This window comes from Scleropages formosus, chromosome 11 (assembly GCF_900964775.1).
Source record: "Scleropages formosus chromosome 11, fSclFor1.1, whole genome shotgun sequence".
NCBI classification, from domain to species: Eukaryota; Metazoa; Chordata; class Actinopteri; order Osteoglossiformes; family Osteoglossidae; genus Scleropages; species Scleropages formosus.
Genome location: NC_041816.1, coordinates 15,539,856 through 15,553,522, shown reverse-complemented (window position 1 = coordinate 15,553,522; position 13,667 = coordinate 15,539,856). Strand labels below are relative to the sequence as shown.

Here is a 13,667-nt window from a genome sequence, read left to right as displayed (position 1 = left end):
GAAAAGAAGAGGAGGCTGTTATTTGAGAAAATTTCCACTTTCCTTAATGTCACTGGAAATTGCAAACACTTGGAGACAGAAGCTGCACAGGGCTTGTTGACAGTGATTAAGACCTTTGAGAGTATTTGTGAGCGATTACACATGCCATCACTGTAAACTCATTAAATGCTAAAGAGATTGTCTCACGCTCAAACTAAGAGACACCGGACAAGCTGCATAACATCCACCATGAAGACATGAGCACCTTATGTCTTTTAAGATGTTAGCATTTCATCTTTATTTCTGTTACTTAACTTCTGTACCGAACATAAAAGTCACAATCTTAAAAATTACATAGCATGAAAACTTCGAGGAAACCTGTGGGGGAGGAAACTCGGGTAAAACATTTACCGTCTCCTTACGGCTCTCGGTCTGCAAAACCTTGTATGAAGTTGGCCATGAGGACCTTTTCTTTGTGGGGGTTGTCTTTTTGCCCATCAGATCCCATATATAGTCATATGAGCAGTGAAACGTGTGGGAAACAGCGAATCGCTCCACAGATCCTGTATAGAAGGTCCCACAGTGGCTGGGAGCCAGCGGGAGCCCTTTCCATAAAAGTATGGGAAGTGTGGAGGAATGCGCTCTGCTCCAGGCACATATTTGGGAACAGGGAGCAGAGAGATCGCACATCGGCTTCGGGTCCACTTCAGAAGGCACCACCCAAAGCAGCCCGCGCCGGACCAAGGAAATCAGCTGAAGTTTCTTTTCGAGAACAGGCACACCGAGAACCAACAGCCATGGATGCCATCAAGAAGAAGATGCAGATGCTGAAACTGGACAAGGAGAATGCCCTGGACCGAGCGGAGCAGGCCGAGGTGGAGAAGAAAGCAGCAGAGGATCGGTGCAAGGAGGTGTGCATCATTAACAGGGCCAGGGATGGTGGTGTGGATGGAGATGGGATGGAGAAGCTCAGTGCAGACCAGATGTAGTGGATCAGCCCCTCCGTGTGGATTTATAGCCATGCTATGGAATCGAATGCACAGTAAGGAGAATAAACTTACACTGAGGAAGCCAGAGGACTGGGTGCCAACTATGTTATGTTGTCCTCGTAATAATTTGAATGCTCAGCGTTTAAAAGGAGACATGATCATGTCACATATCATATGTACGTTTCAGTTGAGATTAAGTGTATGAAAATGGCAACATCTGAGAGCATAGTGTAAAAGTTTGAAATGAGGGAAGTGCGACGAAAGTGCGGAGTCGGTGTGCGTGCGGTGTGAAGAGCTCTGGTGATCATCACCATCATCATGTGCGTGTGCCCCCGCAGCTCGAGGATGAGGTGAGTCAGCTGGAGAAGAAGCTGCGCATCGCCGAGGACGAGAGGGACAAGGCGCTCGAGGACTTCCAGACCGCCGAGGAGAAGCTGCTCAACGCCGAGGAGGTCGCCACCAAGGTAACGGCAACGCGCGTCCACCCCGGAGAGGCTCGCTCGGCGTAGCGCGCCCGCCTCGCTCTCCCGGGCCGGGATCCGGGATCCGAGCTCCTCGCGCCTCGGCGCGCGTGCCCGTCTCCGCCTTCCGCGTTCGCGCGCCCCTGCTTCCCGATTCCTAGTAGAAGTTTCTGCAGATCGGTTGGATTGGGATCATTTATTTGGTGTGCAGGGCAGGGGGAGAGTAGACGTGGTCCAAAGGTGACGTGTCAGTGTAAGCAGCGCTAAAGTGGAGATTTCAACCCGGCTGCTGGTGTGTAAATATACGTCAAAATCATGACGTTTCCGAAGGCGGCTGCTTCCAGCGGTGATCGCGGTTATAAGTTATCTACTGTAACGACTGTTTAAATAATACGTCTGTGTCCATATTTCTAAATCTTGTTTTTAACCAGAACTAGGGGGGCAGAGACAGCAGACATACATGGCAGATAAAATAGAGTGGTGTAGAATCGTTCAGAAGGGTCGTTTTGCAGTCTCAAGGGTCTGTGCTCGAATCCCACTATCCTCCTGCAGTATAATCATCCATCAAATTACCCTGGATGAATACAGTAAAATACCGTACTCTATAAAACGGGAAAAATCACTGACTGTAAAGTTGACGATCTGTCACTGAAATCACAAATCCTTCGGCAAAGGATTCCGTGAAATGAATGTTAGTAATACAGAATGTCACTCGAATGTGAAAACCAATTAAAATAAAAGCGCTTTTCGTGAACTTGAATGGAGTGAGCTCCGTTTTAACGGTGTCGTTGCCTGGTTCCTTCCTTGTACAGATTCCTAGCCCCAAAAATGTACTATGTACTGGTTTTATAGAATGAGTGGAGATTTTATACAGCGTAAAAACCCAGTAAAAGGAAAGCTGTTAAAATTCCTTGACCAACGCAACGTCGTGTAAAAACTAACTTACATATTATACAATCCTATATGAAACTGAGACTTAATGCCCAGTTCTTTAGAACAAAAGTGACTCTCGGATGATATCTTACAATCTACTGAAAATGCGAAACCCTCATTTGTAAGATGGGAATAAACACAATGTTTAGTTAACTGTACGTGCGGTAATTGTGCCTACAGAATGTTGTACTCGTGTGGCGCCACCTGCAGGTCAGAGATGGTAACTACACTGTACGTTGCTACAGAGTTTAGGTTTATATACAGTGAATATACTGTATACAGTATTCATTCATTACCGCACGTCCAATGTCTTTTTGTTTTTGCCGTCAAATGTCACATTTAAATCACTTAATTTCTGTGCTCACCACAGTCGTGTAACATTTTTGTACGTAATACTGCTAGATAATTAATGTGAAATCATCATGCAGTTATGATGTCCATCGATCGAATTTGGATGATGAAGTCTCAGAAACGGAAATTATTTTCACACAGACACAATACTTAAGAATATATTTATCCAATCTAGTTGGCGCTTACATTAGTAAAGCAAGTTTAGGCACACCGTTTCTTTACAGCAGTTTAACAACAGTTGGGAACAAACGGTATACATCATCATTTCGTCTCGACCTTCTTTTTTCTACCGTCACAACATAGCTGGGTGGATGGGCGTGTCTTCGAACTCCTGGCCCGGTTTTTGGCCCCTGATTGGCTGCCCGCGGCACGGTCCCCTCTACTTCCTGTTATGGTCAGAGGCCTAAACTCCGAGCGCGGCACTTCCGGGCTGCGTGCAGTTCCTGCGGGTTCTCACACCGGTGCAGAGCGCAACGGGGCGGAACTGCTCGCCTGTGCCACAGTAAAAGAAAAGCGCGCAGAACTCGCCTGGCGACCGCGTCGGACTGCAGTGAAACGCGATGGCAGGGCTGACGTCGCTGGAAGCGGTGAAGAGGAAGATCAAGTCGCTGCAGGAGCAGGCGGACAGTGCGGAGGGCAGGGCGGAGAGGTTGCAGCGGGAGCTGGAGGTGGAGAGGAGAGCGAGGGAATCAGTAAGCACCAGCAGCGTCGTCGGCGCGAGCCCCGCTGCACGTGACGTGACAGGAGGACGACATGATGGATGGTGCTGCGCGAGGGGGTCAACTCTGTCTGTCTGTGCGCCAGGCCTAGAAACCAGGCTCTCATCTTACACTCCTTACCCTCTGTGAGGTGATGATGATGATGATGTCAGGAGTCCAAAGGGGCAGGCAGACCTGATCGGCTGATGGCAGGAGACCTCCTCCTTGCTCTGTTTTTTTTTTTAAATTTTATTTTATTTTTTTTAAAAAAAAACAATGTGTCACATTGTATACAACACACAGGATGACAGACAATGTTAAGTGACAGGTTAAGCAGTATGCTTCATTTAGCTGAAATTTTTGTTCCAAGATATAATTTATGCTATTAGGTAGTCAGCTTTACAGTGGTTTACCAGTTTAAACAGTAGGGTATTCTAAGGTAATTACCCTGATCAGGGGCACCACAGCATGATGTGCAAGGTTTGAACCAGGAGCCCGATTGCAACGCAAGTGATCGCTCCACCGCCTGCTTCTGCTTAAGCTGACAAAGTGTCTGAGGTCGTGTTGTTGACCGTTTTGGCCTCTTCGTGTTGCACAGGCTTGCTTCATTACAGAGGTTTACAGGTGCGGAGCATCAGGTTATGTTCTCTAAATTTTAGACTGCGAGTAAGCCATAAATGTGGCGTTTCGAAGGTAAATATAAAAAATTCTAATATCTGAAAGCAACAGTAAAATTAAGGTTTTGTTATAGTTGTTGGCTTTGCGGATGTACTATCCTGCTATGAAAATATATTGAGTAAAATTAAAATTTACAAACCATGTATGGAGTCATTGCTGAAGTATGGCATAGAATGCATTGCATCATCGAAAGCAGTGGAATAACATAAACATGCAACAATGAAACTGAATGGCATGTTGTTTTTTTAGGAGCACGGTTAATGTATTTGTCTTTAGCTGTCTACCATTTAAATATCTCTAACTAATCTTAACACAGTTAAGGGTTGTTTTTTTTTTTAGCCCAGCTGATTTCCACATCTGATCTGCATTTTCAGTTATGATATGATTAGATGAGTTGCTCTGAGTTATGAAAGTACATTTTGCTGAATAATTTGAGGACACTCATCATAGTTAATGTTTGTCCCGAATCCACAACAAACAGCCTATGTGGAAAGTTCATATGCTGAATTACTAAACCAGGCAAACAAACTGGGTCTCAAAACTGTACCACTGTGGTTTTTTTTTTTTTTTGCATTTTTTAAAATAAGAAATGAAAGTGAAACGGTATGGCAGCAGTGTTTAGTGCATTAGGCCTAGATTCATTTTGTTCTGCAAACAGTTGCAATGCGTGCTTTCATCCGTGCTTTGTATTTCACGTTTCATGGAGAAGTGAATTTGGGACAAAAAAAAAAATGTGTTGAAGTGTGTTGGCTCTCACTTAAGGTTTCCTGTGTAAAAAGTCAGAGCAAGTCTGTGTTTTTTACTGCAAATAGTTTAAGCTTTTTTTTTACCTTATAAGGACAACAGTAGTTTGGTGAGACAGTCTACTCCGCTCTGAATGGGGAAACCCAGCCAAGCCTCAGATCAAGCAGCAGCAGTTAGTGAAAAGGGAAATGCGAGTGTATCCTTCACTTTTTTACGGAACTATGTGTCAACATCTCTGCTAAGGAAGTAATATGGTTTGTCTTATTTGTGGTTTGTGGGGAAAAATATGAGGCCGATTTTGAAATTGAATTGATGTGAATTTTTCTTCGTTGTTCTTTTCCCACAAACATTTTGGCAAAATTGCTCAGTTTGCTTTGCCCTCAGCAGCACGTATAAGCTCAGGTTCACAGGTTGGCCTGCAAGGGTTTTACCATGTCTAACATGCATATTTCTTTTAAGATGTGGCTATCATCAAAGACATCAAATAGCCTCAGTTGTGCATAATCTTGATTTCCTATTCAGTTAATGTAGACCAATATCATCCGGAAACCAAGACTGACTGTTTTCATACTGTACGCTGTTTTTTTTTTCCAAGTGTAAACCAATACAAATCAACCAAACAACCAATGTCAACAACCGCTTATCCCGTGTGGGCGTCACAGTGAGCCAGAGCCTACCCGGCAACACAGGGCGCAAGGCCAAAGGGGGAGGGGGACACACCCAAGATGGGATGCCAGTACAAATCATTCTTACACTAATCGATATGCAAAGAAATTGCTGCAACAAAACATGAAAATTTAGAGCCTCGGGTTGTTATGTGTTACATACGCTGATGTTTTGCATGCTGTGTGAGTTGTGCATGCGGTGTCAGTTATACACACAAGAGTAAATATGTCCCTCACCGGCTTGACTGGCATTTTGTTGTACACCAGGCCGAGGGAGATGTGGCCGGTCTGAACCGTCGCATCCAGCTGGTTGAGGAGGAGCTGGACCGAGCCCAGGAAAGGCTGGCGACGGCGCTGCAGAAGCTGGAGGAGGCTGAGAAGGCAGCTGATGAGAGCGAGAGGTGAGAGATCGGGGATTTTGAGAGGGGGGGCTGGAGCATGAGGCTCTGTGATCACCCACTCCTACTGTTTGCATGGCATACAGTTAGAGAAGTACAGGATGCAGTCTAAGGTTAGTTTTCACCTATGATGGGGAAATAAGAACAAAAAGTTGTTCTTTAATTTAGTGTTTCCTAGAAATAATAATTCACATGTGTCAAGTAGCCTTTAATTTCAGACACAAATACAACTTTTTTTGACATTTCAGTAGAAAGTAAGGGTCAAATTTCACTCTGTAGTACAAATGATGCCTTTATTATAACGAACAATAAAGTATTGTTTTGAAGAAAAACACGATTCTGAAAAAAACAGAAAAAGCAGTACAAACACAGCATTATTTCACCTGAATCACTCTCTTCCATAAACAGTTGCTCTGTTTGGCTGCCCCTGACGTGTGAACAGAGACTGATGCTGTGTCAGATCTGTTTTGTCACACAGAGAAATGTTTATAATTTCAGTTATTCGAAGCAACTGTTTCCTATCACAGCTTTTTTTCTTAGCCCAGTGAATTCACTTGAAGTCTTTTTTTTTTTTTTTTCGCTTTGAGTTTTAAGCTATTGATTAGACATTATGAGTCATACAAATCATACATGTCCCACCTATAGGGGTATGAAGGTAATCGAGAACAAGGCCACCAAGGATGAGGAGAAAATGGAGCTGCAGGAAGTGCAGCTGAAGGAAGCCAAAAACATTGCGGAAGAGGCCGACCGCAAATATGAAGAGGCAGGTTTTACAGCTGCCACTCTTTGGTGGCCATGCAGGAGGAGCTTGAAAAGTGTGGTCAGCTGTGTGGTTAAAGTGTGGTTGGGTTGTGTTGTGAGACAAGTACAGAATTTAGTACCGACATTTGCACACATCTTGTTTGTATATATGTATTTTCTTTTATTTATGTTATTTATGTATTCATATGTATCAAAATTTTAGTTTGTCTGTGTGCAGGCTAAGTCTGCTGCAGGAATATTTCCTAGCATGGCTGTGAACTTTGAATATTGTTGGGCAGGTGGGGTGGTGGACACTTTACATAACACTTTGTTAGCTGCCTGTCCATCACTGTATAAGCTTGCAAAAACACTGATAGACAGGGTTGGCAGATTGAAGTTGTACCAATTTAAATCATTTTTTTCCTTAAACATTGATTTAAATCAAGTTTACCGCCCTTATACCCCCCCCCCCCCCCCCCTACATTTATTTTTCAGCAGATCTTGGAAGGTTTGTCTGCTAACATAGTTAGAAGCACTTGAAAACAGCTTTAAATTGCAAGAAACTATCAGCACAAAATACATAAATGAATACAATGAACGAATTATATGAATAACGACAAGGACTCTAGGATAATGAAGCCACAGTGTTTAATATGCAAGTCAGCTTTAAACAGCTTATAACACATTAAAAACCATGTCAAAAATTTAAATTACACCACAACTTTTCAGTAATGATGATGTTTATAGTCCTTCATTCATAGACACCGACGGTTTTACTGAAAGTATGGGATACTTATAGCTCACCTGGCTCAATGTTCTTATTTGGGACCTTGAAGAGAATGTCTGCATCAGTGACATCACTTTTAAACATTTTAAATATTTTCAGGAAGAAAACACATATTTTGCTAACATTTCTGTTAAATATTCAGTTATGTGTAAAATTAAAAGATTTAAAAAAAATAAAAATCACCAACCCTGTTGATAGATAATATGTATAGTACATATACTGAAACAGTTAAGTTGTTGCTAAATACCTCGTCAGTAATATAGTCCCAGACTAGCGCTGACAGCTGGCAACCTGTCAGTTGCAGGCAAAACACTAATGTGTGACTCTGTGGTGTTTGCAGGTGGCCCGCAAGCTGGTTATCATCGAAGGCGATATGGAGCGCTCAGAAGAGCGTGCTGAGGTTGCAGAAAAGTACGAGGTTCACTCTGCGCTGCATGAATGCTGACAATTCACAGTAACACGCATGCCTTTTGTACTCAGCCTACGCAAGGGCCTGATACCTCAATGCCTGAAACATGCGAGGTCAATAAGTTGCCACTTGTCTCCAGACACTGCATGGAGATTTGGCTGACACGATTGGCACGTTTCTGAATGATGCTGCATTTGTCACACTCGCTAACAGACGAGCACGGAAGGCCGAGGAGGAGCTAAGAATTAAGGACCATACCTTAAAATCATTACTTGCTGCAAAGGCAAAGGTACTATGAGTAACACTTAACGTCGTAACTTTTGAGACTAACACAGACCGTCGGCTTTCAGGTTCATACACTTTGCATTATTAACCCTCACCGCTTGCTTGCTTGCTCTCTCCTTGATCCTGAAGCCCTGTTTCAGTGTTGACATCTTTTGCATTCTTCTGTATATAAGTATCCCCCCCCGTGTGTCCAAGACTTGCTCTAACCCAGTAGGAACTGAGTGACTCATGGTAGTTGATTAATTAAATGAATCTTAAATGAATGTTAAATGAATCTACTAAAGCACCTGAAATCATGTATCTCCAGTACTTCAGGCAGGGCTGCTGTATCTCGTTCCTGCTTTGTTAGGACTTCCTGGCCCACCTCGTGTTCCTGGATTTTGTGTTTGCTTCATTTTGTGCCTTCAGTCGGTTGCTCCCTTAATCTGTGTGCTGTCTTTCTAAATCCTTACCCTTTCTGCCCATTTGCCCTCCCCTTCTCCCCTGTCCTTTCCTCTGAAATTATACATAAAACGCCAGCAAATGTGTTCAACTTGAGGAAGAGTTGAAAACTGTGACGAACAACCTGAAGTCATTGGAGGCCCAAACTGACAAGGTAGGTCTGTCTCCAGTTTGAGGCCCACTGAAGCCAACTTTTGGCCATCTGAAAAAATGATGGCTGATGGATGAAGTCTTTAGTACACACACACACACACACACACACACACACATTTTCAGAACCGCTTGTCTCATACGAGGTCACGGGGAACCGGAGCCTACCCGGTAACACAGGGCGTAAGGCCAGAGGGGGAGGGGACACACCCAGGACGGGACGCCAGTCCGTCGCAAGGCACCCCAAGCAGGAAAAAAAAAAAAAAAAAAACCATTTTCTATTGCCTTTTAATCTTTCTTCACTAGTGTTAAGGAGTGAAATATGTCTAACTTTTGGCTGTGTACACTGTTAGGTGAGTAGTTACCATTGATTATAATCACCATTGCCGTGTTGATCAAGTTAGACATGGTCCAGAGGAAATGTGCTTCTCGTTTGAAGTATTGGTCCAATAAAAAATGTTGATGAGATTCCCATGGTCTTTAAAGAGTGCAGTAGACAAATAAAGGTACCTGCTCTCTTCCCACAGTACTCACAGCAAGAGGACAAGTATGAGGAGGAGATCAAGGTGCTCGCTGATAAACTGAAGGAGGCAAGTTTGCAGTGCTAACTGTACCAACCTTGTATAGTGTGTTGGCTTTTTTGTTGGGGCTTTATGTGTGGGTTGCGCAACACTGTGAATTTCATCCCCAGGCTGAGACCCGTGCTGAGTTTGCAGAGAGATCAGTTGCCAAGCTTGAGAAAACAATTGACGACCTTGAAGGTATGGTCACCTTTCACTTTGATAGGAATGAAGTAGACATAGATTGTTATGAACCCCATCCAGAATATGTGCTTCATCCCAGAATTACTGCTGCATACTGTTACATTTAGTAGATTCCTTTGTTTTTGGGCTTTCATATTGTGTTTGTGTCCTAATGGCAGTTTGTCTCACATTTCCTGTATTTCACTATTTAGGATTTTATCTTTCTGAGAGGAACACTGATGACTTGTATTTTGTAGCAAATGAAAATTCACACTTCTCACTGGGATTATAGCTAGTTATTGCGCACCAAATTTTTGTGTATAATGGTTCGCCTGGAGCTGATTGTATGTTTCCGATTGCTTAGGCATTAGCTTCAAGTGGTTATTATTATTGACCGCAGGCATAAATGATGAATTTTCAGTATTTGAATAGCTATCATTCCTAGGCTAACCAGGAAATTCGGCATGATTTCAGTTATGGTACTCTCCTGCTTTCAGCTCTTTGTGTTCCCTGCTGAATGTTTCTGTGTCATTTTTCCACTTTCTCACTCCTTGATTTCTGGTCTTCTGTCCCTCCTCGCATCATGACCTGTCACTGGTGGAATGGATGCACTATACTCTGTACCATGACCATTGCTGTCCTCCATCTCTCATCCACCCCTCTGGCCTTTCCTACGCCCAAACCCACAATAGAGGAGTTGTATGCCCAGAAAGTGAAGTACAGGACTGTCAGCGAGGAGCTGGACCATGCCCTCAGTGACATGACCTCAGTGTGATTTGTGGAATGTGTGGAATCTGTGGAATGTGTTTATGCCTTAACCCCTACTGCAGCACACCTCTACCCTGTACCTCATTTTTTTCTGAGACCCATCATCCTGTTCCATTTTTCTGCTGTAATATTTTGCTGCCCTTCCATTATTTACCCAGCTCCATCTCTGCACCTTAATCTATTATCACATGTTGTCTTCGTATAGTAGAAGATGGCCTTGAAGCATACTAATTACATTTCTGACTGCTGCTTGACCCCGGTTTTATGTTAGTTTGCCAATCACCAAGGTCAGGAGGAAGTGGGTACTTCAGGCATTTGCCACAGGGTCTATTTGGAGCATCACTCACTCACTGACTCAGTGATGGCTGCTTCCTTTTTGACACAATGCAGTTACAAATGTCAGTTAAATTGGCAAGATTTAGCTATTAAAGTAAAAAAGATCCTATGTTTGTTTCTAACTGAAAGTGGGTAGTCTGAGTTTAATCTGGTATGAGTATTAATCTTTTTAATAGGTGCCTTAAATTCATTCTTTCTTAATTCACCTCTCAAAAGCTTTGTTACTTGATCACTCCTTAAATAGAGGGACACTTTGGTAAGTCTTACTAATGTCTTATGTGGTGTTTTCTCATTTATGTGGTTAACGGTTGGCATAACCTCCCGATTATACTAATTAACGTGCTTCTGTTTTCTCCTAATAGTGGTTATATCTGATGTCACCATTAAATTGATTTCATTTTAGCGTTTGCCCATTACAAGAACAATGTTTTGCACCATTATTGTTATTGAAAGTGCTGTCTTTAGACTCTGTACATTGTGGTATTTCTTAATTTATGGAAACAGTTAGGCACAGGATAGGTACATAGAGGTGTAGCTCTGCAGCGGCTCTGTAGTACAGTAGCATCAAAGATGTGGCCATTGAGAGACGCCAGGCTTGATTTCCTGAATGTCGCTGCAAGTCCGCATCACTTGGCACATCACGCCCTTTCCTCTGTTTTTGTCTTTCTTTGTGTCAGTCTGTGCTTCTCGACTAGGTAGCAGCATGTGGTACCCAACTACCCACTCCTGTTTTCACTTAACCTTCTTCAGCCCGTTATTCTAGAGCCATCTTTTCCGTTAATCTATTCTCCTCTACTGAACAATTTAACATTTTATGGAAAGTATTCTTCTTTCTGTCTGTTTAAGCTGTATGTCTGTTTTAAATTTTCTCTGTATAACTTTTTGAGTGACGTTAATAAAAGGAGCTTCTCTGTAGAATAACTTTAAAACAGGTGTCCTGCTGAGATTTTCTGTCACAAAGTTCTGTCTTCTGAAATGTCCTCACTTTTTCCATTTTTATTTCTGTTTAGTTTTACTTCTCAACACTAGCCTTTAAGTTCCTTTAGCTGCAGTATATTCTTGGCATTTCAAAAGCTTTTTCTCACTGCTGCCGTTTCAGCCTTAAATTGGCTTTTAATACAAAAATACACATGCACACAGTACCCACTGAGTACACCTTTTTGTAGTACTGTAATATTTTCTCATTTGAAGTACATTTAATAAAAGCATAGTTACATAGGTTTGAAGATATCTTTTAGGAGAATCTTTCAAGAGCTTAATAAGTAATTTACTTCTACCCCAACCCTTAATGTGTTAAACTAAGGAATGCATTTCTGCTTCAAGGAATCTTTTCTGTATTCACATAGAGATTCTGTTGTTGACTTCACGCTGTTTGCAACTGTTCTACTTGACCTGAAAAGGTTAAGAGAAACACAAGACCAGCTGAAGTGAGTTCTAGGTGTGTCAATTTTGTGGAGAAAAAAAAAAAAAAAAAAACTGTTGTAGCTGATGCCAGTCAAAAAGAACTTATTTTAAGGCAGAACTGTGAACCTTCTCACCATGTTGTAATTTGTTCAGCAATAAGAGTTGTCATGGGTGATGCCTGCAAAAATATTGGAACCCCCCCCAAAGTTCCATAATATACACTTTTGCTGCATATTGTGTGCCTTTCTGTCTGTAAAACTGGTCTGATGTCTCTCTTTTCTCTCTATCTTTCCTTACACTGCTTTCTGGCTCTCCAGACCACCTCTACCAGCAACTTGAGAAAAATCGGATTCTTTCTAATGAACTAAGACTGGCCTTGAATGAGGATTAGAGATACATCTGGATGTTTTGACTTAGTGAACTTAATCTTCTTGCATTTTCTTTGTGCTTCCCTGTTTTGGTAAAAACTGTGCGAAAGAAGCTGATGGCATAGGTTAATATAGTGTCATACAGTCTCGGGTAGTGAGGGGTACCAAACAACTCCATGCAATTCAGGGATTATCTTGCATATTTCTGGAAATGGCTTCCGGTAATCAGAATACATTATGCAATACAGCACGATCCATGCATTTTTATCGAATGGTTGCATGCCCCAAATATGAATGCTGTTGCGCAGTAGAAGTTGATGTGTGTACTCATGGTTTGTGGCTCTGCTTATTAACTGTGTAATTAAAAGTGAACATTCTTGCTGTGCTCCATTCATGGTGCATGTATATCCAGATAAAAAGTCACCTGTTTATCAGCTCCCATTCACATGTCTGGTGACTGTACCATTGTGCCTGAGTAGTTTTTGAAGACTATTACAGTAGGAATGCTCTGTACTTGGATGTAATCAGAATGGAGCTTGGTGCTATATGCCACTGGTTGTGTTGCTGATGGTGCATTGTGGTTTTAATGTCTCCCGTTTGGTGTTCTCACAGAGAAACTCTCGCAAGCTAAAGAAGAGAACCTCGAAATGCACCAGATGCTGGATCAGACTCTAATGGAATTAAATAACATGTGAAAGCCCAGTTTACGCCCCATCTATTTTTAATGCTTGCGCCTTGCTTGTCCTGAGCCCTCTCTCACCCACCTTGCCCACCCCTCCATGGTCAGTACAAAATAAAGTTTCAGATTTGCACCATGCGACTTGCAATGAACCACCAAAGGAAGAAGCGTGAGGGAAGAAACAGCTTTTTCTTGACAGGCTGAACATAATCAACACCAGCATTCAGCCAAACTCCCATCTTCTAACCTTTAGTGCATTTTATTGTGCATTATCAACTAAAGTAACTTGCTCCATTTGTTACCAAGGACCTTTTTCCCCGCAATACCTAATAAAGAGGCCTGTTTCACTCAGGTTTTATGTTGTACATTAGTCGATCTGTAGCCCCCAGTCTTCAAAAATTGTGATGGAATTCTTAATTGCAGATTAAATCCTTTATCTGTGCTCTTGTTAGTCTGCCAGTTGTTGCTTTAAAAGGAAACTGGTCAAAATATAGACAAAATGCTGCATTATGTGACCATGCTTTAAATACGTCCATTTATGTTTGAAAGCTGTAAGCACCAAATGTGGGGAAACCTGGGTGATCACTGGCCCAGAAGCAACTTGTCTCCTTCTGCAGATGGAGCCTGTGGCATTTTGCAGTTCATAGTGCTTCAGGACCT

At 42.4% G+C, this 13,667-nt stretch overlaps 1 protein-coding gene across 11 annotated transcripts; it reads left to right on the top strand.

Moving 5' to 3' along the window:
- The first annotated feature begins 506 nt into the window (after positions 1-506).
- On the top strand, positions 507-13,167 carry LOC108941122 (tropomyosin alpha-4 chain-like). 11 transcript variants are annotated; one of them, XM_018763678.2, is made up of 9 exons: positions 507-890; positions 1,307-1,432; positions 5,766-5,899; positions 6,542-6,659; positions 7,765-7,835; positions 8,047-8,122; positions 9,237-9,299; positions 9,401-9,470; positions 10,145-12,017. In XM_018763678.2, the coding sequence occupies exons 1-9, from the start codon at positions 777-779 to the stop codon at positions 10,225-10,227; spliced, it is 855 nt and encodes a 284-aa protein (XP_018619194.1). In that variant the 5' UTR covers positions 507-776; the 3' UTR covers positions 10,228-12,017. The 11 variants fall into 11 exon arrangements, with proteins under 11 accessions (XP_018619194.1, XP_018619193.1, XP_029111906.1 ...); XM_018763677.2 differs by lacking the exon at positions 8,047-8,122 and adding an exon at positions 8,638-8,713 and having other exon boundaries at positions 516-890; XM_029256073.1 differs by lacking the exons at positions 8,047-8,122; positions 10,145-12,017 and adding exons at positions 8,638-8,713; positions 12,278-12,934 and having other exon boundaries at positions 517-890.
- The last annotated feature ends 500 nt before the right edge of the window (positions 13,168-13,667 follow it).

Bases quoted from the DNA above. Each gene is read 5' to 3' on its own strand.
- LOC108941122 (XM_018763674.2), top strand. From the start codon at position 777: ATGGATGCCATCAAGAAGAAGATGCAGATGCTGAAACTGGACAAGGAG. The intron at 891-1,306 runs GTGTGCATCATT...GTGCCCCCGCAG, and splicing joins CAGAGGATCGGTGCAAGGAG to CTCGAGGATGAGGTGAGTCA. The intron at 6,660-7,764 runs GCAGGTTTTACA...TGGTGTTTGCAG, and splicing joins CCGACCGCAAATATGAAGAG to GTGGCCCGCAAGCTGGTTAT.